Source organism: Carassius gibelio, chromosome B24, assembly GCF_023724105.1.
Source record: "Carassius gibelio isolate Cgi1373 ecotype wild population from Czech Republic chromosome B24, carGib1.2-hapl.c, whole genome shotgun sequence".
NCBI classification, from domain to species: Eukaryota; Metazoa; Chordata; class Actinopteri; order Cypriniformes; family Cyprinidae; genus Carassius; species Carassius gibelio.
Window position 1 is genome coordinate 10,785,025 of NC_068419.1, and position 23,043 is coordinate 10,808,067.

The 23,043-nt window shown below is 36.2% G+C and overlaps 1 protein-coding gene across 1 annotated transcript in view; it reads left to right on the top strand.

Moving 5' to 3' along the window:
• Window positions 1-23,043, top strand: part of map3k22 (mitogen-activated protein kinase kinase kinase 22) — a 56,236-nt gene that overhangs the window by 16,284 nt on the left and 16,909 nt on the right. The window contains exons 4-10 of the mRNA XM_052595897.1: window positions 6,992-7,107; window positions 10,767-10,804; window positions 16,048-16,147; window positions 16,807-16,923; window positions 17,169-17,283; window positions 19,306-19,439; window positions 20,478-20,551. Of these exons, the coding sequence (XP_052451857.1) occupies window positions 6,992-7,107; window positions 10,767-10,804; window positions 16,048-16,147; window positions 16,807-16,923; window positions 17,169-17,283; window positions 19,306-19,439; window positions 20,478-20,551 (694 nt within the window). The remainder of the gene's footprint in view (window positions 1-6,991; window positions 7,108-10,766; window positions 10,805-16,047; window positions 16,148-16,806; window positions 16,924-17,168; window positions 17,284-19,305; window positions 19,440-20,477; window positions 20,552-23,043) is intronic.

The following is a 23,043-nucleotide window of genomic DNA, read 5'->3' on the forward strand; positions in this document are numbered from 1 at the left end:
ATATTAATAAAAAAAAAAAAAAAAAAAAAATATATATATATATATATATATATATATATATATATATATATATATATATATATATATATATATATATATTTTTTTTTTTTTTTTTTTTTTTTCGGATATCGGTCACCCTACTTTCCAAGATATTGGCATCGACAATATCGGTCGACCACTACTCATAAATATGCTAATGAAAATGTTAACTCAGGGTTTACAAAAGTACAGTATGAAATACCCAGGATTAATAATCAACCCAGCATAATGCATGATGAGTGTGACATGTAATCCAGAATTCTGTTATCTTAGGTTAAGAATCACCAAAATTTCATTTGATTTTAATTTATTTGGGGACATTCTATTATATTCTATGCAATCCTTTTGTACAACATGACACACTCAGTACTGCATTAGTGAAGTTTCTCATGTCTTCTGCACAGGGCAGATGGCAAACTCACCAGATCTGAAGCTTGCAGCAGATGGAGGTGTTCTGCATTCTTGTTATATTTGTTCCATTAAATTATACGATAAAACCCTAGCTCAGATTAATAAATTAATAAATAACATAATGCCCCATATTATTATCTACCTCAACACCGCTATGCTCATGCTTTCTGTTTTAAGTTACTAGCATCATACTTTAAAAATAGCCTGCATGCATAATAGTGACCACACTCTTAGGCTACGCTGACACGACAACGATGTTTTCAAAAGCAGAAATTTGTTTCCCTTGCATTTTTTAAAAGTTTCACGTATACACGACAACGTTTTCAAAAAGATTTGCGATTACACACATCTGCAAAAATGGCCAAAAACACTTTATTACATATGCCAGGCCAGTAGTTGGCATTTCACCTTGTTGGTAAACAGAACCTGTAGGGAAGTGATGATTAAATGTTTTACTGTATATTATGCGTCTCCACTGTTGGTTGTAATATTGGTGAAGTAAATCCACACTTTGCTGAAGAAGCGTTAACAAACTCTTGAGCATTAGCAGCAGTACCATGTACTCCTCCATTGTTGTGAATGTTTGTTCGCGCTTGCCTTTAAAATTTACACATACTGCGCATCTCTAAAAACCTAACACGCACTACACACATGCATGACGTCACCATTTTCAAAGATTCCCGTTTTGGATGTTTACACGGAAACGATAACGGTGGCGTTTCCAAAAACGTGCACTTTTTAAACCTTTTTCAAAAATATGCGATTCAGTCCCCAAAACGATGTTGTCATGTAAACGCATTAAAAAAGTTTCCAGTTTTTAGCCTAAAACGTTATCGTGTAAACAGCCCCTTGTTTTTTTTCTTTTGTACCTGCAGGTGTTGTTGAGCAAAGCCAGAGCGGCTAGCTTATCACTCTTCCGTGTACAGAATAAAGTGAGCATGCAGTTGTGTATTGCACCACTGAGGGTTTGACATTTACGCATGATTTGGTGTTTCTAACCACTGCAGATATCGACTGAAGACACTTCTGTAGGTGCTCAGTGGGCAAAAAAGTTGAAGGCAGCACTCTCTCATGACTAACAGGGGTCGGTAAAGGTGCTACAGTGTCCTTTGGGTTAAATTGTGGGATTAGTATGGGGCAAATTCACTAAGAATGAAACACACCTCCTGAATGTGTCATGGGTTGTGTTCCTTTAGTAATTAGGCAAATAATAAAAATATCAACTCATCACTTTTACATCTAAGTTCTTTGATGCATTTGTTATAAATTCACTTAATACATTGATTTATATTTCTATATTTTATTTAGTATTGTTAATAAATAAATAAAATATAATATTATTATTTTTTTCTATAGTTTATATTTGTATAACCTTTGGTGAGGTTATAGAATAGCATTCAAAACAGAATTTGTGTTAACTAATGTTAACAAATAGAACCTTATTGTAAAGTGTTTGTGGGTAAAACATTGTAATGTTGCATGCAAAAGTGGGACAACTGTTTAGTGAATTCCCCCGTCAGTGTTTCAAGATCAATAGCTTCTGGAAAGTGTTTCTGAGGTTGTTTTGCAGAAGCTGAAGCACTTTAGTGTGGCAATATTAAAATAGAAATGGGGTCAGATGGAGAATGAAAGTGTGTGTGTTGTGAACCCTTTCTGAACCCTGTCTAATGGTGGATGCCACTGTGGAAGAACAGCTGCGGAGTGAGACTTGTGCACTTGTGCACTGGTGTCAGAATCAAAGATCGGCCCCAGACTCCATCTGCCTCAGCCTCGCCCAGCACTCCTTTGCCCCACAATGCCCCTCTGCCTCCCCTGGGATGCAATAAAACCCCTCAAATACACCACTGTCGTTTGCCCTTACTGTTTGAAATCCTTGCTTGGGTCCAGCGCCAGCCAGTTATAATGTTGTTAGCTTGTTTAAAGGGGGGGGTGAAATGCTCGTTTTCACTCAATATCCTGTTAATCTTGAGTACCTATAGAGTAGTACTGCATCCTTCATAACTCCAAAAAAGTCTTTATTTTTATTATATTTATAAGAGAAAGATAGTCTGTACCGATTTTTCCCGGAAAAACACGAGCGCCTAGAGGCGTGACGTGTGGGCGGAGCTAAAGAATCACGAGCGCCAGTAGGCTTTTGAGTTGAGAGCATGTGGAAGCTGTGACACAGATCCAGAGGCTGAAATTTAACAAGAGCAGCATCAGCAAAGGCGATATGCTATGTGGTATGTACTGAAACTGTATATATTTGCTTAGCGGTTTTGGAAAATGACTAAGTTCCACTTTATGTCGTCTTTTTTTTTTTTTTTTTTAAGCTGTACATGTGGAAAGTGCAGTTTGATGACAACATCGCATGTTGTTTACTTGATGTGCTTACGCGCTGATAGCTAAGTTAACAACACAGAGATATTTGAAGCAGTTTTACTCACCGCATGCGGTTCCAACACACGATCGTGACCCTTTTCCGTTGGGACTGCATTATCCTTAAGAAATAAACGACATGCAATCCGAAATGCAGGGAACAAACAAAAACACTTGCACAACTCTGTTGATGCTCTGTAAAAATAAACTCCATCCACTGGTCCCTTAATGCTGTTTCTCTTTTGGTAATCTGTGCAGGGTTGTCTTGCCCTGGCAACCAAAAACACACTTCTTTTGTGACTTTTCGCGACGCTCTCACTCTGATCAGGTTGTGCTCAGCCTCTCATTGCTCTGCTATACTGGAGCGCGCGCTCTTCCGGCAGAAGGGCGCGCACTTAGGAACCATATAAGGAAATTCCGCTCCATCTAACGTCACACAGAGCCATACTCGAAAAATACTTTCCGAAACTTGTGACAAACCGGAAGGAGTACTTTTGGAACAGAAATACTCCTTCAAACGTACAACTTAATTTTAGAAACTTTGTCCATGTTTAGCAAGGAAATCCAACTCTTTAACGGTGTAAAAAACTCAGTATGCATGAAATTGCATTTCACCCCCCCTTTAATGGAATAGATTGGCCAGAAATAAACATTTTCAGAATGTTCAGAGTGCTGTTCTTTCTGTAAAAATAAATGGCTCCAAAAAAATGATTAAAATAAATATATATATATATATATATATATATATATATATATATTATAAAATATCATAGAAGTGGTCCAAAGAACTCATGTGCTGTTTTTCTCTGTTTCTCACTCAAAGCGTTCATATTATTTAATAAGACTAAGTCTTAAATAATTTTGTTATTTTTGAGGTGTTTTTTTCCTCCCGTTTTTGTAGCTTGATTTCCTCATTCTCAAAAGCAGGCTGAAAATTATGCAAATTATCTTCTTTTGTGTTCATTGACATGAAAGCAAAATGCACCTTGTTAAAATTAATCCTTTAACAAAGTCTTTATAAAAATAATTAATCCTTCAAACAACATTATTTTTCCGCTGACATCTTGTAGTCTTTGCGGGCTATTGGATGATGTTAACCAATAGTTAAATAGCTGGTGTATAGTCATTGGTTTAAATGGATAGTTCACCCAGAAACTAAACTTGTCACCTGTAAGAGCTTCTTTCTTCTGCTGAATATAGAACAAGACATTTTGAAGAAGAGGAAAAAAATTGTATGAGAGTCAGGGAAGACTAAAATCTGTTCAGTTATTTGCATTTCGCAAAATATCATCTTTTGTGTTCAGTAGAAGAAAGAAGTTCATACTACTTTGGAACAACTTGTGGGTGAGTAAATAATGACACAATTTCCTTTTTAGGATGCAAAACAAACTCACGCTCAGTCTGAAAATATATGAAGTCTATTTTTTCTCATCGTATATCCTGTTTAATAATGACATTATGGAAGTAAAATGAGCTGCAAATACAACCTTTTAAGGGATAGTTCACCTACAGTTTTTGGTCCCCATTGGTCCCCATTGACTTCCATGTAAAAAAACCAATATGAAAGTCAGTGACGACCATCAACAGAAGGTGACCTATCCCTTTAAGTTGAGACTAGCTATTTTTTAATGATTTGTTCATCATAGTGGTTGTACAAGCAGATCTGAATGTTTTGTAAATGCACCACCAGTCCTGGCACTCTTACTTACCTTTTTAATAAAGATCATTTACTATGATTAAGAATGACATGATTTCTGTTGAGTTAAGGCCTGTTCATGCCAAGGACGATAACTGCAAATATATAGTTTTAAGAAGCATTTTAAATAAAAAAAGAGAATAAAATAGCAGATTCATCCTGCTCTAAAGAGTTTGAGTTTCAGAGGGACATATATATGTGCATTGGTGCGGACAATAGTATAGTTATTGTTATAGTTCGTGGTATGAATGGGCCTGTGTAGGTAAATACTCATTTAAAGAAACGGCACATTTAGCATTTACTTGTTACATATTGTAGGATAAATGCAAACAGACTTACCAAATATAAAAGGCTTCGTTTCTAAGATCTGTGGATAAATAGAGCAAATAAATTGGCACTCAGGCACCTGAGATTAACAAGAGCTCTTTTCTGTTTCCCTCTATCTCCTCCCCATGATAGCAGAGGTGAATGACCTTCCACTCAGACTGTAATTACAAGACACGCTTAATTGGCCCCATTAGGGCTCCTTGATATGCTAATGTCTGACACGCTCATTTGCATGATTGCTCCCCGTTTCCCTTTCGATGATGGCTGAGTTAGTGGACTATGTTGTTTTTCAGGCTGCCTCTGGTGTTCATATTCTTGTGTTTTTCTTGCCGCAGTCGTTCCTCATGCGATCCCGTTATGAATTCAAGACGCACATGAGCTGCTTCTATACGCTCTTTGCAGAAACCTTCCCGTGTGTCCTTCTGATAAGGCATTAAGGCTTTTATCCGGCGTACTGTAATAAAAAAGTTTCCCGTTAATTGTTAGGGTAAAAAAGAAAGCCTTGTTAGCGTTGCAAAGGGCATGTTAAAACAAAACCTCTATGTTTTCCAAATTTCTTGGTTGATATTTTTTTTTTAGTCGAGTGGCTCTTTGAAGCTCAGACTTGCTGTAATCTTGTTTAGTGTATGTTGCATTATTAAAATTCTCGCACACTAACACTGCGCTTGTCATGCTGAGAGTTTAATGCATTGGAGCAGAACAAGACCACCAATGGGATCAAACCTTCAGTGCTAATGTAAAAAGATCTCTTGTGTCTGGCCACGTGTCCGTCCCTGTGTCCTCGCTCTCTCTCCGTGGCCTGTTGGTTTACGTCATTGGCCACACTACAGAAAGAGGAGCATTTCTGCACTATTATGGAGTCTGTGTCTGCAGAGATGGAAAACCCCTGATAGAATCTCAACAGGAAGCAGTGGGTCGGTTTGTGTGCTGCAAGGTAAATGGTACTGCGTGAACATCGAGTGCTGTTCTGTTGCTTTAAATGACATCTTGGTATTCAAATGACATGACAGATATGAATGAGAATATGATCCAGACAGGACCTTTCTATTATAGGCATTCAAAACTCAAGAACTGCTTGAGATGAGTGTGTGAAAGACACCTTATTTGCACTTGGCTCTAAAATAGATGTTGATTTCAACTTCCCTAGAACTCGTGAACATGGTGTGAAGTAGATTTTCTGAAATTGTGAGTGAATCTCATCAAGCAACGGTCTATTTAAATCATACTTTAGTGCTGTTTTTTTAAGGCAAGCATCAATATTTTTGTAAATATATCAATATTCGACTTGCAGTACATTTAAAGGGATAGTTCACCCAAAAATTCTGTCATTAAATATTAACTCCCATGTTGTTCCAAAACTGTGAGAACTTTTGATGAAATCAAAATGCACGAGTGTCATGGTACTCCTTTGAACACACATCAAAGATATTTAAGTTTTTATTGCACACAAAAATGTGTTCTTGTAACTTTATGAAATTAGGGTTGAACCACTAATGTACCATGGACTATTTTAAAGGGGTCATGTGATGCGATTTCAATTTTTCCTTTTTCTTTGGAGTGTTAAAATCTCTGGGTGTATAAAGCAGATCTGTAAAGATGAAAAGACTAAAGTCTCAAATCCAAAGAGATATTCTTTATCAAAGTTAAGACTCATCCACGCCCTCCTAAACAGCTAAATCAAACAAGCCTCAAAGCATGTCAACATATTCTGTTACACCAAATATACAAAATAATGATCTTTAAAAAAGCATCACATGACCTCTTTAATGATGTCCTTCCTACCTTTCTGAGCCTTGATTGTGTCATTGAGTTGCATTGCTGTCTATAGGGTAAGAAAGCTCTCAGATTTAATCAGAAAGATCTCAACTTTTGTTCTGAAGATGAACAAAGGTCTTAAGGGTTTGGATTGATGTGAGGGTGAGTAATTAATGACAGAATTTACATTTTTGGGTCAAATATCCCTGTAAGGATGAACCTAAGTCTAGACACCACAATATCATTTAACTTGAGGGTGGACTGTGTTGACATGGACCAGTGAACAAACAACTAGAACACTGTTGAATAAGCTAAAAATACGTCAAAGACACTTTAGCAACTGCATGGCAATGGATAAAAAACACCCAGAAACCCCTAGCATAAACTTGTTTTTGTTTCTTCCAGATGATGAAGAAGCGCTCACCTCCATAATGAATGACCTGGCAGCTTTACGCTTCTGTTACCAGTTCAAGAGTAACAACAGCAACAAGCCCAAGAGCAGAACCCCGTCCTACAGACAGGTAATTACCCACAGTGCACCACTCAGCAGCAGCTAGGCATGTGCAGGTATTCAGAAGGTTGTCTGAATGAGTCATTGACTAATCAGTCAGGACAAAAATGCAGTTTCTAAAACTGGAATTAATGTTCACTTAACTTTCTTAGAAATACAGATCAAGACACTCAACAAAAAAAAAAAGTTGTGATCAAAGATATCAATTCATTGATCTGTTTATAATTATTGTATATGCACATATTTATATAGTTATTTTTAATTTATTATGTTTATTGTTTTGTTATTATTTTATGATAATAAGCTACAAAGCTAAATATTGTGTAATAAATGTTGCGTAATTGTGATGATTGCAACTTTGTAACTTAAACATTCAACAATAATATGATTTACTCTGTATGTAGAATGCTTTATAAAAGTAATTTTAATGCATTATTTATGCATTGTAATGCACCTTATATTATAATAATTATTATTAATAATAATATAAAATATTACATACTTCTAAGTATTATTAATGTATTTTATTGCCCAGTTGCTTGATATATTGATGTTTTCTTATTTACTTATTTATAATAATGAACTGCAAAGCAGAAATTCAGGGGAAAAAATAAAAAATGTAAAACCTTATAAAACCACTTGTTCACTGGACTTTTGAGGTATTTTCAACCTGACCTGATATAATTCCAGCCATTGCATTGTAAGAAACAGTTTTAAACAGGATACAGCTCAGAGAGGCACTACTGTTAACATTTAACATCCGCTCCTTATGTACTCTACAGCATAAAACACCAGTATGATTGTAGTTTTCTTTCATTGCCTGAATTCTCACAATGCTGTCACTCCACACCGGACACCAGTCAGACCTCAAGATAAATAGCTGGCATACACTCTGTGCGCACACACACACACACACACACAGTCTTTGTTTCCGTCTAACCTGCTCTTGCTTTCTCACACTTTCACCTCTCATTTTTTAGTTCATACACAAAATGCCAGAAGCAACTTTCCCAACTGAACCAAACGTCATTATAGTAACACAACAACCTTCCAAAAAACCCAGCAACTCACTTGGAGTCTTGACAGGTCAAAACACATGCATAATGAAGACGCACGTGAAGCGCATACACTTGCAGATTACTTCTTATTTCAGCCTCTTGCTGCATTCATAATGGAGATGACGTCACAATGTCAACGGTATCGGTGTAAACAGTATTCAGACTGTTCATTATCTTCAGCGGTGGAAGGCACTGTGTCGTCTCAGGGGAGACGGTGCAGTTACTGCTTCAACCAAACAGTGAAATTCAGAGCGGTGCTGATTTCAGAACAGTAGGGGAGACCGGGGGCAGTTTTTTTTCCAGTGACAAACAAGTTAGAGTAGAATCTGAGCTACAAATCATTATCCGGCACTTGGGTGGTACATTTTCCATCATGCTGTATTTGTATCTGTCAGTAAAATATTGTAATGCTCGCTACTTTAATGTGACATTGATATGACAAAAAACTTTACAAGAGCTCTGTCATTTTTACCAAGCATTTTTCATTTTAATTCTTCTCTGGCAATGTGAAAAAGAAGAATGAATGTACAGTAGCCAGAGAATTATTCCCAATGGACGCCACAGAAAATGTAATCTGTTTGTGTTGGGATGCTTAAAAATCATCTCTAGCAGCCCTTTGCCAACTTACCGTTTCGAATGTTCTTATCTAGTCCTAAAGGAAATGCAGTAGACCAGGTATTATGGAAAGCATTTAGAAAAATATGGATGTTTTTTTTTTCTTTTTTTTAATGCGACTGCTGACCTAGAATTTTGACATTTACATTTTCAGTAAATATCCCTCTTTGCTCTTATCTCTGTCTTTGATTCATTTTTTAACAAACAAATAATTTTGAGTATGAAATATGTTTTTGATTAAGGTTTTCCTTACTGTAATTCATCAACAGATTTTCAAATAATTATAATTTAGGTGGCACTTAAACTTTTGCTTTAAAAACATTATTCCTGACTGCTAAAATATATATTGCCATAATTAAAAAATAAAAAAACTAATCAGTTATAAGCAATAAACCGGTAATATCCTTCATCTGTGCTCGTTTTGGACATATGGTGTATAAATGTCATCATTGGTTTACATGCTGCATACTTGGGATAATTGTAACACTGTAACTTATACATTAAACAATAATATTATTCATTTTAAGTCTTTACTTAAAGCCTTTATGTATAATGCATTGTAAAAGGAGTTTTAATGCATTAATTATGCCTTGTAACGCACCATTGTACAATCTCATGAATAACTGTAACCACAATTAATACATTATTGCACTTATCAATTCATTGTAACACTATGCATTTTAAAAAAGGTTATAATTATTTATAGCATGTCATGATATAATGTATTGCAATGCACATAATGAATTATTATAATGCATTATACATACAGGCTGTAAGTAAAGTGTTACCCAGGTCTATAAGTCTTTCAGTATCTCTGCCTCAGGTATAAACTTATTTGATAATTGCAAGGTTTACAAAAATATAAGATTTCACCATGACGACCCACTTGATAGGAGAAGCCTCATCCTGTTATTATGTAAATGCCACACATGCTTTCAGATCTGGAGAACTGCAGTTGTAGGACTGGATAAGCTCAGACAGAAAGAAAGAAGAAAGCAATGCGAGTGTACTTCAGATACATAAAAGAGTACCTCAGGACATAGAAATGTACTGTCTGTAATATGTATTTAGTGTTTGTTTATGAATGCAAAGTAAGTGCAGATTCAAACATGCATTTGATGTTAGTGGACCATGACATTTAATGTATGGCTGGTTTGTGGTATTTGCTAAATGATATAACAAGTGAGAACAAACATATGTGACCCTGAACCACAAAACCAGTCATAAGGTCAATTTATTTGAAATTGAGATTTACACATCATCTGAAAGCTGAATAAATAAGCTTTCCATTGATGTATGATTTGGATAGCACAATATTTGGCCAGAATACAACTATTTGAAAATCTGGAATCTGAGTGTGCAAACTAAATTAAATTAAGTTCTTGGCAATGCATATTACTAATCAAAAATTAAGTTTTGATATATTATGGTAGGAAATTTACAAAATATCTTCATGGAACAAGATCTTTACTTAAATATACCTTGTGACTGCCTTTGTGGTCCAAGATCAGGATCAAGCCTGTGGTCCAGGCTTTTAAAAGCTTTGAAGCCTAATTATATATATATATATATATATATATATATATATATATATATATATATATATATATATATATAAAACTATATATGTTAAAACTTTTATTTTGGATGTGATTAATCATGATTAATCATTTGATGGCACTGAATATTTTAAATTAATTTGTTCTTTATATTATTGTTTAGTGGTTTAATTCAAATAATTTAAGTACTAAAGAAGAAAAAAACTTAAGTCGCATAGTCACAAAAGGTCTACAATTCTTACCAGAAGTAGTTGCAGTTAATTGCTGTTTTCTCCATTGTGTATACATCTAATATACTACACATTAGTCCTGTGATGTTTCTGAATGCTATTATTGTGTTTGTTTACAGTACTGGTTTTACTTCTAGTTATCAGAAGTCATTGGTGTATTTGATCCGCCGAATGAATTCATTTCATTTAGTTGTTTTCTTCTCTCAGGATTTACGGGTGAAGCTGGAGCATGAGCGAGAGAAACGGTGAGTTGGAACGTTCTCATTATTTCTGCAGCTCTCTGTCCTGTCCCTGATCTCATTGCTCTCGTCTTATCCTGGCTCTCGTCACTCCATTTCTAAGATCTCTTGGCACGGGGGGAGAACGGAAAATATGCAAAGCTTCCCAAAAGAACTGGAATGTTCCTTTAAAAGTGTTTTGACATTTAGACGTGGCGTTTCACACACACTTTGGTACAGTTTGGCAGCTGGAGACAGAGGAAAGAGGAGGCTAAGCCAAGTGTTTGAGCTCAATGGCACACCCAATATTAATTTTCAATGTCCTGTAGGTCATCCATACTCCCACACACAGAACATGTCATTTTTCCCATCTCAAAGACTGCCAAATGCCAACACGTGAGTCTTTGCAAAGTATATCCATATGTGTTTTAGCAAACTTGTACTCATTAAAAGCCGGTGTTTTCCCTCATATCAAGCCAGGGTTTCTGCATAGGAATAATATATGACATTGATGAAGCTTTCTTTACAGGAAGAAAGTGAATTCAGGTTATTGTTAGTCAGTACCACGAAGCCTCGATGCGCCACACTTTGCTCTTAAGGATTCCCAGAGGTCAGCCGTCTGTGTGAAATGCCTCGGTGGGTTATGTCACAGGAAGCTGGCGCAGCATTCGAGGTGACAGGCAGCTGGGTGTGATGCTTTCACAGCTCTACTTAGCTGCTGTGGCACAAAATCTTTATGTTTAACTCTCTTCTGTTCTGCTTCGGCTTTAAGCAGAGATGTATTACGAAGAGGTGATGGACCACTAATGGATAAATCAATGGAAGTAATTGGGTGGCTATAGAAAACGACATCCCACCTTCAATCAGAATAGCCATTCTCCTTCATGTCACGTCGTTTTGCTCTAGAAAAAAAATTACCCAAGGACTCCCAGATATATATATATACAGTATTGTTCAAAATAATAGCAGTACAATGTGACTAACCAGAATAATCAAGGTTTTTAGTACATTTTTTATTGCTACGTGGCAAACAAGTTACCAGTAGGTTCAGTAGATTGTCAGAAAACAAACAAGACCCAGCATTCATGATATGCACGCTCTTAAGGCTGTGCAATTGGGCAATTAGTTTAATTAGTTGAAAGGGGTGTGTTCAAAAAAATAGCAGTGTGGCATTCAATCACTGAGGTCATCAATTTTGTGAAGAAACGGGTGTGAATCAGGTGGCCCCTATTTAAGGATGAAGCCAACACTTGTTGAACATGCATTTGAAAGCTGAGGAAAATGGGTCGTTCAAGACATTGTTCAGAAGAACAGCGTACTTTGATTAAAAAGTTGATTAGAGAGGGGAAAACCTATAAAGAGGTGCAAAAAATGATAGGCTGTTCAGCTAAAATGATCTCCAATGCCTTAAAATGGAGAGCAAAACCAGAGAGACGTGGAAGAAAATGGAAGACAACCATCAAAATGGATAGAAGAATAACCAGAATGGCAAAGGCTCAGCCAATGATCACCTCCAGGATGATCAAAGACAGTCTGGAGTTACCTGTAAGTACTGTGACAGTTAGAAGACGTCTGTGTGAAGCTAATCTATTTTCAAGAATCCCCCGCAAAGTCCCTCTGTTAAAAAAAAGGCATGTGCAGAAGAGGTTACAATTTGCCAAAGAACACATCAACTGGCCTAAAGAGAAATGGAAGAACATTTTATGGACTGATGAGAGTAAAATTGTTCTTTTTGGGTCCAAGGGCCACAGGCAGTTTGTGAGACGACCCCCAAACTCTGAATTCAAGCCACAGTACACAGTGAAGACAGTGAAGCATGGAGGTGCAAGCATCATGATATGGGCATGTTTCTCCTACTATGGTGTTGGGCCTATTTATCGCATACCAGGGATCATGGATCAGTTTGCATATGTTAAAATACTTGAAGAGGTCATGTTGCCCTATGCTGAAGAGGACATGCCCTTGAAATGGTTGTTTCAACAAGACAATGACCCAAAACACACTAGTAAACGGGCAAAGTCTTGGTTCCAAACCAACAAAATTAATGTTATGGAGTGGCCAACCCAATCTCCAGACCTTAATCCAATTGAGAACTTGTGGGGTGATATCAAAAATGCTGTTTCTGAAGCAAAACCAAGAAATGTGAATGAATTGTGGAATGTTGTTAAAGAATCATGGAGTGGAATAACAGCTGAGAGGTGCCACAAGTTGGTTGACTCCATGCTACACAGATGTCAAGCAGTTTTAAAAAACTGTGGTCATACAACTAAATATTAGTTTAGTGATTCACAGGATTGCTAAATCCCAGAAAAAAAAAAAATGTTTGTACAAAATAGTTTTGAGTTTGTACAGTCAAAGGTAGACACTGCTATTTTTTTGAACACACCCCTTTCAACTAATTGCCCAATTGCACAGCCTTAAGAGCGTGCATATCATGAATGCTGGGTCTTGTTTGTTTTCTGACAATCTACTGAACCTACTGGTAACTTGTTTGCCACGTAGCAATAAAAAATATACTAAAAACCTTGATTATTCTGGTTAGTCACATTGTACTGCTATTATTTTGAACAAGACTGTATATATTTAAATACAAAGGCATACATATTTGCATATTTTCATGTCTACAGACATGAATACTCATAATAACAGATTCCAAAATAAAATGTTTGCCTTTTGTTTGTCCAGTTATGGTTAGAACATTATAAAAACATATTCTATTCAATACAAATGTATTTGTATTGCATTTTTCACAATAAATATAATTCCAGACTCGCTTAAATGCTTGCAAATACATTGTGGTTGCTCTTTTATACAAAACTATTTTTCATTTGTTATTGCTTAAATGTTTATTTTTTTAATTTCTCAAGTTTTCCGTAAACCCCCAGCATGCCCCCCCGACTTACCGTAAATGGACTTTGTTTTTTAAGGAAGCTTAATATCTTGGCATTTCCCTAACGGGCCAGGACTCTGGATATATCCCTTCTCTCCTGCATAGTTTTTCTTCACTAAGAGCAAATTAGTATTAAAATCTGTCTGCCTATCATAAACAATGATATCAGTGAATCTTAATAAACCGGCCTGGCCAGATGGTGGGACTTCAATCGACTCTCATGAATATGCATAACAGTTGTTTTTTTTCTACTGTGCAAATAGCATTGAGCACTGGTTTATATACATCCAGCTTAAAAAAAGTGTTTAATTAGAAAGTCTGCTACTGTTCAAAAGTTGTTTTTAGTAATACTTTTTTAAGGAGGATGAATTCAATAGGCCGAAAGTCAAATAAATTATTTTCTTTTTTCATTTCCTCAAAAATATTAAGCAACTCAATTGTTTTCAACATTGATGATATTAAGAAATGTTTCTTGAGCAGTAAATCAGCATATTAGAATGATATCTGAAGGATTGTGTTACTTTGAAGATTGGAGTTATGGCTAGAGAAAATTCAGCTTTGCATCACAGGAATAAATTACTTTTTTAAATATATTAAGATTAAAAACAGCTACTTTGAGGTCCAGTGCTATCGACAATACACAAATACAATGTTATTGTTTTTGCAAAGCACCAAACTTTTTAACAGTAGTGTATGAACAGTAAAGTCTTTTCAATCTATTTCCACAGCATCATTGTTGTTTTTGCTAGTGCCATTAAAGTTGTTTTCATTGCGTTATATCAGAAAGTCGTAAAATGAAACTGGCATTAAACTTGTATGCGTATAACTCCATATCTCACAGCACACATTATAAATCAACACGCTTGCGCCCACAGTAATAAAATACTCATCAGAACAGGCATTAGTTAACAGACCAGTCTAGTTGGACACAATAAAAACCGTCTTCCTCTGGCAGCGACTGCAACGCTGAGACAGGAAGGAGGAAAGCACCGCATGCCATGCCAAGCGTGGAGAGATGTGGCCAAACCGAGGCGCTTATCTGTGCACACTGAGGAAAGAAAATCATCTTGTACTCCACATCCTCCATTTCTCCAGTCTTCCGCTATGATTTTCTTCCACTATCTCACTGATCGGCAAGTGTAAACACAGCCATCGCTCAAAACCCAACAAGCAGCTTCATCAGAAGATCTGACAGCTAAACAACATACAGCTGATCTCAGATCAGCATAAACATGTCCCGAGTTGTCCTTATTTCCCATAAACGTCTCGAGATGAGAACCAATCAGCTGTCATTAAGTTGGAAATACAAAAAACAATAATTACTAAAGTCAAAATTTGACTTTAGTAATAAATTTGTCAAAATGAAAGTATGGCAGTAAAGTAAAAAAATAAATAAAATAAAAAGGACATGGGCTACATGTCAATGAACAGTTGCATTTTTATAAACTAAAATGAACAAAGATGAATAAATCCTGTAACACATGTAAAGCTCATTGTTTGTTATTGTTAGTTAACGCATTAGGGACCTTATAGTGAAGTGTTACCAAAATTCATATGTTTACTTTTTATTGATCAAAAGTCACAATCCTGGTCAAAAAATATTTTTATATTAAAGGAATACTCTTCTTTCTGTTCTTGTGAACTTTCATACAAAAGAGTCGCATGATAATGCTTCTTCAAGAGTAATAGATATGAATTGTTTTGTGTGACGTGTGGCCAAATTTGGAGGAGGAGGGGAAAACCTGCTTCCTGCTACTTCCAGCACTGCTCCACTTTTTTTTTCCTCTTTCCTCTCAGGAAGAGCCCCATCTGCCTTTGTGTGTGTTGTGATGTGGCCCCGGTGTTGAAACAGTGGTCCGCTCCGCTTGATTAGGCCAAACACACACTCATGCACTTTCAGACTCATCATGCTTGCCTTACATTATAATCAAGCATGCACACAAATCATTTTACACTCTCAGTTCCTTTTTCTCTCGCCCCACATGTTGACGCACACTCCAAACATAGTCACGCTCGTTAAATAAGCAGAGACACTGTTTATGGTCTGTCGCATGCATGAATGCACCATAAATGGCCGTACTCACATCAACGGTGAAAACTTTCTGTATGCTGATTAATTATTCTGCAATGTCAGATCGCTTTCCACCCACATTCAACTGACCTGTCCTTCATCACCTCTGTTGCTATGGCAGTGACCCCAAATCTCAGGATGTGCCCCATTATTGGAAGGGTGCCATCATTCACATTGACATTACCATGTTTATATATTGCTTACGTATGGACAGTGTTACTAACAGAAAGGAATGTTTATTATACTTTAAATTTGTAGGTGCCTTAAAGTTGTTTTGGTTTGACCAGACTTTTTCTTCTCTTGCTTCAGAATCATTCCGTTCCAAAGGCCGCTGAAGTTCAAGGATCTGCTTCAGAAGGTGACCGAGGCCTTCGGTCAGCAAATGGACCTATACTACACAGATAAAGAGGTGGTTTATTGATGCTAGTAGCTTGTTATATTTTTTTCGTAGTGCTAGGTCAATATATATGAGCCAGAACAATTAATAAGCCCATATTCGGTCATTTTGGTATTACCTGCATTAGGCAATAATTGTGCCTGTTGGGTTAGTTTGTTTCACTTCCCAAATTCACTGATTTCTCAAAAATACTAAGCAGCACAAGAGTTTTGAACATTTACGATGAGAAATATTTCTTGAGTACCAACTCGGCATATTAGAATTTCTAAAATTGTAAAAATTGAAATAGAAAACAAATGTTTCATGTTGTAATAATACTTCACGATGTTACGATTTTTACTATATTTTTATCAAATAAATGCAGACTTGGTGAGCTGAAGAGACTTTGAAACATTAATGAATCCTACCGACCCCAAACCTTTGAATGTTAATGTAATGAAAATGATTAAATTATAATAGAATTCAAAATTGGTACAGGTTTCATACCCCACTTTATATCAATTTTATACTTGCCCCCTGACGTTTATCTCAGTATATCAGCTTTTGACACTACATATCAATTACTCCTCAGTTACTTGCATGTAGCATTTATACTTTGCAGTAAGGATCTGTGCATTTCATTTGTCTCGTTTTTAAACTCTGCATTTTATTAATGACATGTCTGGTCTTAGATGTTGGTGGCTCTGAAGTGTCAGGAGGATTTGGACCGAGCAGTTCAGGGATTGAGCTCCAGCTCTGCAATGAACAACCTACTGAGAGTGATTCTGAAAACACCACCCAACAACCAAGTGAGTCTACGCCAAAACAAAGCATAGCTAAACCCCAACCAAAGCCAAAACCAAAACCAAAACAACACCTAAACCCAAATGGAAACCCTAACCTGAACATGAACTAGTTCTCAGACCACAAGTTTACAACTACACATCCTTTACTCTTAAGACCTTAGTATTATTCAGGTAAAATATAGAATGCAATTTATATATATATTTTTTAATTTTAGCAGAATTCGTTATATGTATCCACCTCTCCACAGTTCCTTCAAGTGATCGGCCAAGACAAGCAGAGCGAGATGAGGTCATCCAGGTCCCTGGGAGATCTCAAAGCCTCGGTTCTCAAAGGCTCTGAACGAGTGCGCAAACACTCTACAGGTGCGTCACGCTGGCTCACACACACACCCCTAAACCACACTCACAACACTCAGAACGGCAGAACATAATGGCTTTATCATATGCTTTGTTTGCTCTCTCTCCATCAGGCTTGGAGAATAGCATCAAAGAGCTCAGAGTGACGTCAGGGTTGTTAGAGAAAGCCTGGAAAAATCATTTAGGATGTTTGGAATGGCAGAAGAGTGGATTAAAATCACCAGTGTGATACCACTTCCCTGTGCGGTTGCATTTACATAATATTTGGCTAGTTGGAATCAGTTCGCTTGAAATGCATGTACCAAATAAACGGTTTACCTGCATGCACATTCTGGAATTTCCATTCAGGTGCTTGTTTACATGTCAGTCATGTAAAATATTTTACTCAGAGACGTTGCTTTTTGTATTTTTGTTCCCCCTTATGGCTTTGGGTACTGTTTTTGTAATCTAGACCGATACGGATACAGTTTTTATAATTCGATGTAATAATGGTGTATAAGTCTGCATGCAAATGCAGTCTATGAAATGCATGTTTATGCAAATTCATGCATGAAACTGATGACAGAAGTCATATTTGACTGATGTAGCTTTTAGGACAGCGTAAGGACAATCAAGGTGATCTTGCGTTTGATTCAGGAGCTGCGTTTTTTAAAGTCATTTCATTGTCAGTCTCAGATTGTAAAGCGTGTGCGTCAAAGACTAGTGGAACAAGTTTGTAGTGTTTGAAAGGGCATCTCTCAAAGCTTTTTGCTCTGTCAGCAGAGGAAGAGTGTTAATTCAACCACATTTTTCATTTCTCTGTTGACTTACAAACACACATTAATGACACAAAACATGTTTGTTTGTAATCAGTTTCATATGCAAGTGTTTTAAATCTGGGAGCATTGCATTTTTTTTTCTTCGTAAGGTAATATTAATTAGATGTAGGTCTGATCAGGTCATTAAAAGTATTCAGCAGGCAATAAACAGTGAGAAGTGAGGTTCATGACATGAATATTATTTAGAGCGTGTATAGAGCGAAGCATTTTTCAGAGATAAAAGAGCTCAGTGACGCACTCTCTTTCTCACCCTCTCACCTTTTTTTTCATTGTTTGGCACCATTGCTGTGTTTTCACACCTGAGAACGAGACGAGAGAGAGGAGATAGCTTGCTTCCCGTTTCAAATGGAATGATGGAGGTTGTAGGTTTCTGCTGGCTGAATGTCAAGGATGTGTTTTTAATGATTTCAGTGTGTCAGAGCAGTCAGCATTTGTCATCATAATGGGGTGAAGGAGAAATACTTGTGCACTGCCTACATAGCATGCTTTGCAGATGGTTTATATGATGTTATGCAGTTGGTTAATAAAAATAGCATTTACAAAGGCAATGTCATGAAAAGCTAGATGCTTTTTTTAAATGCAAACATTTCATGGTTATGACATCACATTCTTTAGAACATAAACATAACCTCCCACATTCACTGTCTCGAACATAATTTACTTGTATAGTAGTATTAAAGGTACAATTACAAAAACAGCCTGTTTTATTCATAGAGACTGAGAAAAGGGTCACTTTCTAAAATATTTTATTTTATATTTTAAGATAAAAATATAAAACATTTCTTTTAAATTATAAAAGTATTAAACAATATCCTGTTTTTACTATATATATATATATATATATCCCATGAAAACAAGTAATTGTTAACTATGATGGTACTTTATTGCACCAACTTTGCATAGATGATAGCACAAAATACAATTTCACCAAAATAAATATATAAGAAAACAAACAAATAAATAAACCTCATGAGTGAGCATGACCCCTGACTCTAGTCAAACAGTTCACACTTCAACCCCCCCAATGTTCAAACCAAAACTACCCCCTTGATCCCAGTTATTATGCACTTCAGTCTGCTCGACTTCTTTTTGTTTCTGCCATCCTGCACTCTGTTATTAGTTGCTGTGGAAGTATTACTATTCCAGACTTTATTTTTTTTACTTAAGACTGTGTGATGTGTCATGCTAACCTCACTCTGTCTGTCTGCAGGATCTCTGAACACAGGCCGAACCTCACCTCCTCCGGGCAGCGTACCAGAAGAACAACAGCAGATCGCTCGGCAGGGGTCCTACACCAGCATCCACAGTGAAGGAGAGTTCATCCCAGAAATGCTCGACTCCAATGTAAGCCTTGGTTTTGAGCTGGAGATTACTGCTTTGATTAAAGTGACTTCTCACAATGTGCTTTCACACATACCACATCTTTTTAAATAACACTTTAAGCAATTATTCACACTTATACACTGCTTTTAACCTTGGATTATGAGTGTTAGTAGCAATATTATTAGCTTAAAGGGTTAGGGTCATCTTCAGAACAAAAATTTAAATATTTTTGATGAAATCCGAGAGCTTTCTGACCCTCCATAGACAGCAATGCAACTGAAATGTTCTTAGACCCAGAAATGGATTAAGGACATGTAAGTCCATGTGACATCAGTGTTTCAACCGTAATTTTACAAAGCTACAAGAATAATTTTTGTGCGCAAAGAAAATAAAAATATCAACTTTATTCAACAATTCTTCCCCAAGTAAACATCTTCCGCCATTATCGAGAATACCATGATGACCGGATAGTTTAGATACAGCAGACTTAGAGCTAATTAATATTACCTCAGTTTTACCAGTTAAATTTAAAGTAATTTCCCTCCAGCCAAAGATTGAGTTCCTTGATGCAAGCTCTTAATTTAGTGGAAGGAAACACTGAAGTGGAAGGTGTGCTTAAATAAATCTGAATGTCATAAGCATAACAGTGGAAGTTAAACCCATGCCGTTTGATTAATTTACAGTTGTTTACATATAAGTAGTGAAACGAAGAGGGCCCAAGACAGAACCTTGAGGTACACCAGACCTCGTGGACTTGGTGGATGAATTGTGTTTCTGATGTATCACAAGTTTATTATTATAATTTAATTAAATAATTGTTTACAAAGTGTGAAAAGTTCTCTCATGTTCTTTTGCCCTGTACTTTGACTTGTATAAAGCAACTTTTCTGTGTAACTGTGCTCTTTATAACAGTCTGGGCAAAAGGAAGCTTGGACGTATTATAGGCATTAGTTAATGGAAAATCGTTCGTCAGTCTTGACGAGGGCTAAGGTTCAGATCCACAAACCATAATGAAAAATGTAATGCAATGAAATTATGTCATTTATTTTTTGTCTGTAGATTATGGAGGCGTTTGGGAGTGCGAATGGGTCACTTTCCAGCAGCTGTCAGTCACTGGACCAAGCACTAGACAGGTGGGCCAAACACCTCTGTATTGTGAACTTGCTTGTGTATTTGGGATGTATAAGACTACATTTTTCAAAAAAGACTAGCCTACTAAATGGAGTTTAAGAAAGCCTGGTATTTACATTTAGCAGATTCTTTTATCCAAAGTGACTTACAAATGAGGCACATCACAAGCAATTTATCATACAAGAGCCAGCAATACTTGCAGTACTGCAATGGCACTTTTCAAAAACAGTCAGAGGGTGCACAGCAGTTTTTTAAACTTGAATCATCTCAAAAACAATGCACACACTGAACATGCAGCTATAGTGATGGAAAGTTATTTTTACTCTCTTTTTTTGTTTTTTGGATTGAGATTTAATTTTTAATTTATTTTGTTGAACTGTATGTTTATTTCATTTCATTCATTTTTTGAAGTTTTTGAATAAATAATAATACTAAAACTATTACTACAATTATCTGAATCATTATTTGAAATAAAGCTGAAATAAAATTAAAGACGAACATTAAATTAAAAATTTGTACAAAAAATACAAAAGTTAGTGTGTAAACTGATAACATTTAAACGTTTGGTTTTAAATGTCTAGTATTTTCTGGTGCCATTATTGAAATAATGTTATGGAATTTTGTAAAAAGAAAAAAAAACTGAAAAATTTTTTTTTTATCTTTTTTTCATTTCTTTTTAGTTTATTGGAGTCATATTTTATTTGTTTTAGTGTTTGTTTTTCCAAATTTAATGTAATTAATTTTTTTCTATTTTTAATTCTTCTTTAGTTTTCAGTATTTAGCAACTAAAATATAAAAAATAGTCTCACAGATTTACTAACTGTTGGGAATTGTTTTAAAAACAGCAGAAATAGTCACATTAAAAAAATGTTGTTTAGGAACGTCACTACTAGTAGTTAGATGAAATCAAACTAAAAAATGCCTTATTTATACTTGTCTCTGCATTTGAATGGAAGAATGTTTTTTGGACAACGGAAGACTTTTTTTATGTTCCAACAATTACTCACCTCACATTTAAAGAGAATATTATAATAATTACGGGTAGGGACATCTGATAAACGTACCAGCCGCCCAGAGAGGAAATGGAATCAGGTCGTCACGGAGGCCTACCAGGAAGCCCTTGATGTCACCATGGCGACAGCTTACTTATCAGGACGCCTGGATTCCAGTGCTATCAGTGCTCGCCGCCTCTGCTCTGCTCAGAGAGGGAGAAAGAATGAGACTGAAAGAGAGGAAGATGGAGAGAGAGTGGGTTGATCTCACCAATCTATTCTGCTCTCTGTTTCCTGTGTGCTATTGTTATAAAAAGAGTTGGTCAATAATGCACTGTGAAAAAAACACAGGGGAAAAAAGAGTGAGAATGAAAGACAGGAAAGTGTGAAAGAGAGAGAGAGAGAGAGAGAGAGAGAGGGAAAGAGAAAGGAAAGCCATGCTACCTGCACAAGCCTTATCTGGCTTTTAGCTCTCAGAACAATGGCAGGAAACATGTGCATGGAAATTTTTCCCCTCTTACGGGTGTGTGTGCCCATTATCCGGGGTCTCGCCGATCCCCCCGCTCCGCACTGACGTCACCGTCCAACAGGGATATCAGGGTCAGGGCAATAACAATCACTTTATGTTTCTCTTAACATTAACTCATGACTTCTTTTTTATTGACCTTGCCTGTAAGAATTCAAAAAGCGTATTTATTATTATTATTATTTTTTTTTTTTGTAAATGGCTCCTGCGAGATGAGCTGCAACTGGGGTTTTTGCGTCTTAATCTCAACATTAAAATCGAAATCCTTCCAAATGACTTTTTTAATTAAACGTATTTACTCTGGAGGTTTCTCTGTGAATGTTATTCCTGCAATATTTCATAAAAATATTGCTCCACCTCTTAAATGACTTTATAATTCTGTTGACATCATCAAGTCCTCTTATTAGACCCCGCCCCTTTAAAAGGATAAAATCAAGGATTGCTTGTCATTTCAGGCTGTTGATTATCCCTTTTCACACCGAAATGCATATTATTCAAATAAACATGTTAGCGGTTTGCTGATTTATGTTGACTTTAAGCACACATCTTGATTGGCAGAGGCGAGATCAGTGTCATTTTTACATCATCCTCATGTGCTAGAGCCTCTTTGTTTTGTGAATCAATGCCAGCTACAGCTCACATTGATAAAAAAAAAAAAAAAAGATAACCTTTGCTGTCTAACTACTCACAGCTGAGCGAGTGATGGCAGATTGGAATTAGTCATTTGTTTGCCTGGAAAATAGGATTAATCTGTTTCTGTTTTTATTTTATTTTTTTTGCGTAACTGAGGCATCACTGAGAACTGAGAACACAAAAATATAATTTTTATGATTTTTTTTCTTCTATGCAAATTCAGTTGAGTTAAAAACCAAATTAAATGCAGAATCCGAATGTGTGAGAGCGAAAGTATCGATTCATTCTGAAGAATATGCTAACCCCAACCCTATACTGCTGTTTAAAAGTTAAAGGGCAGTAA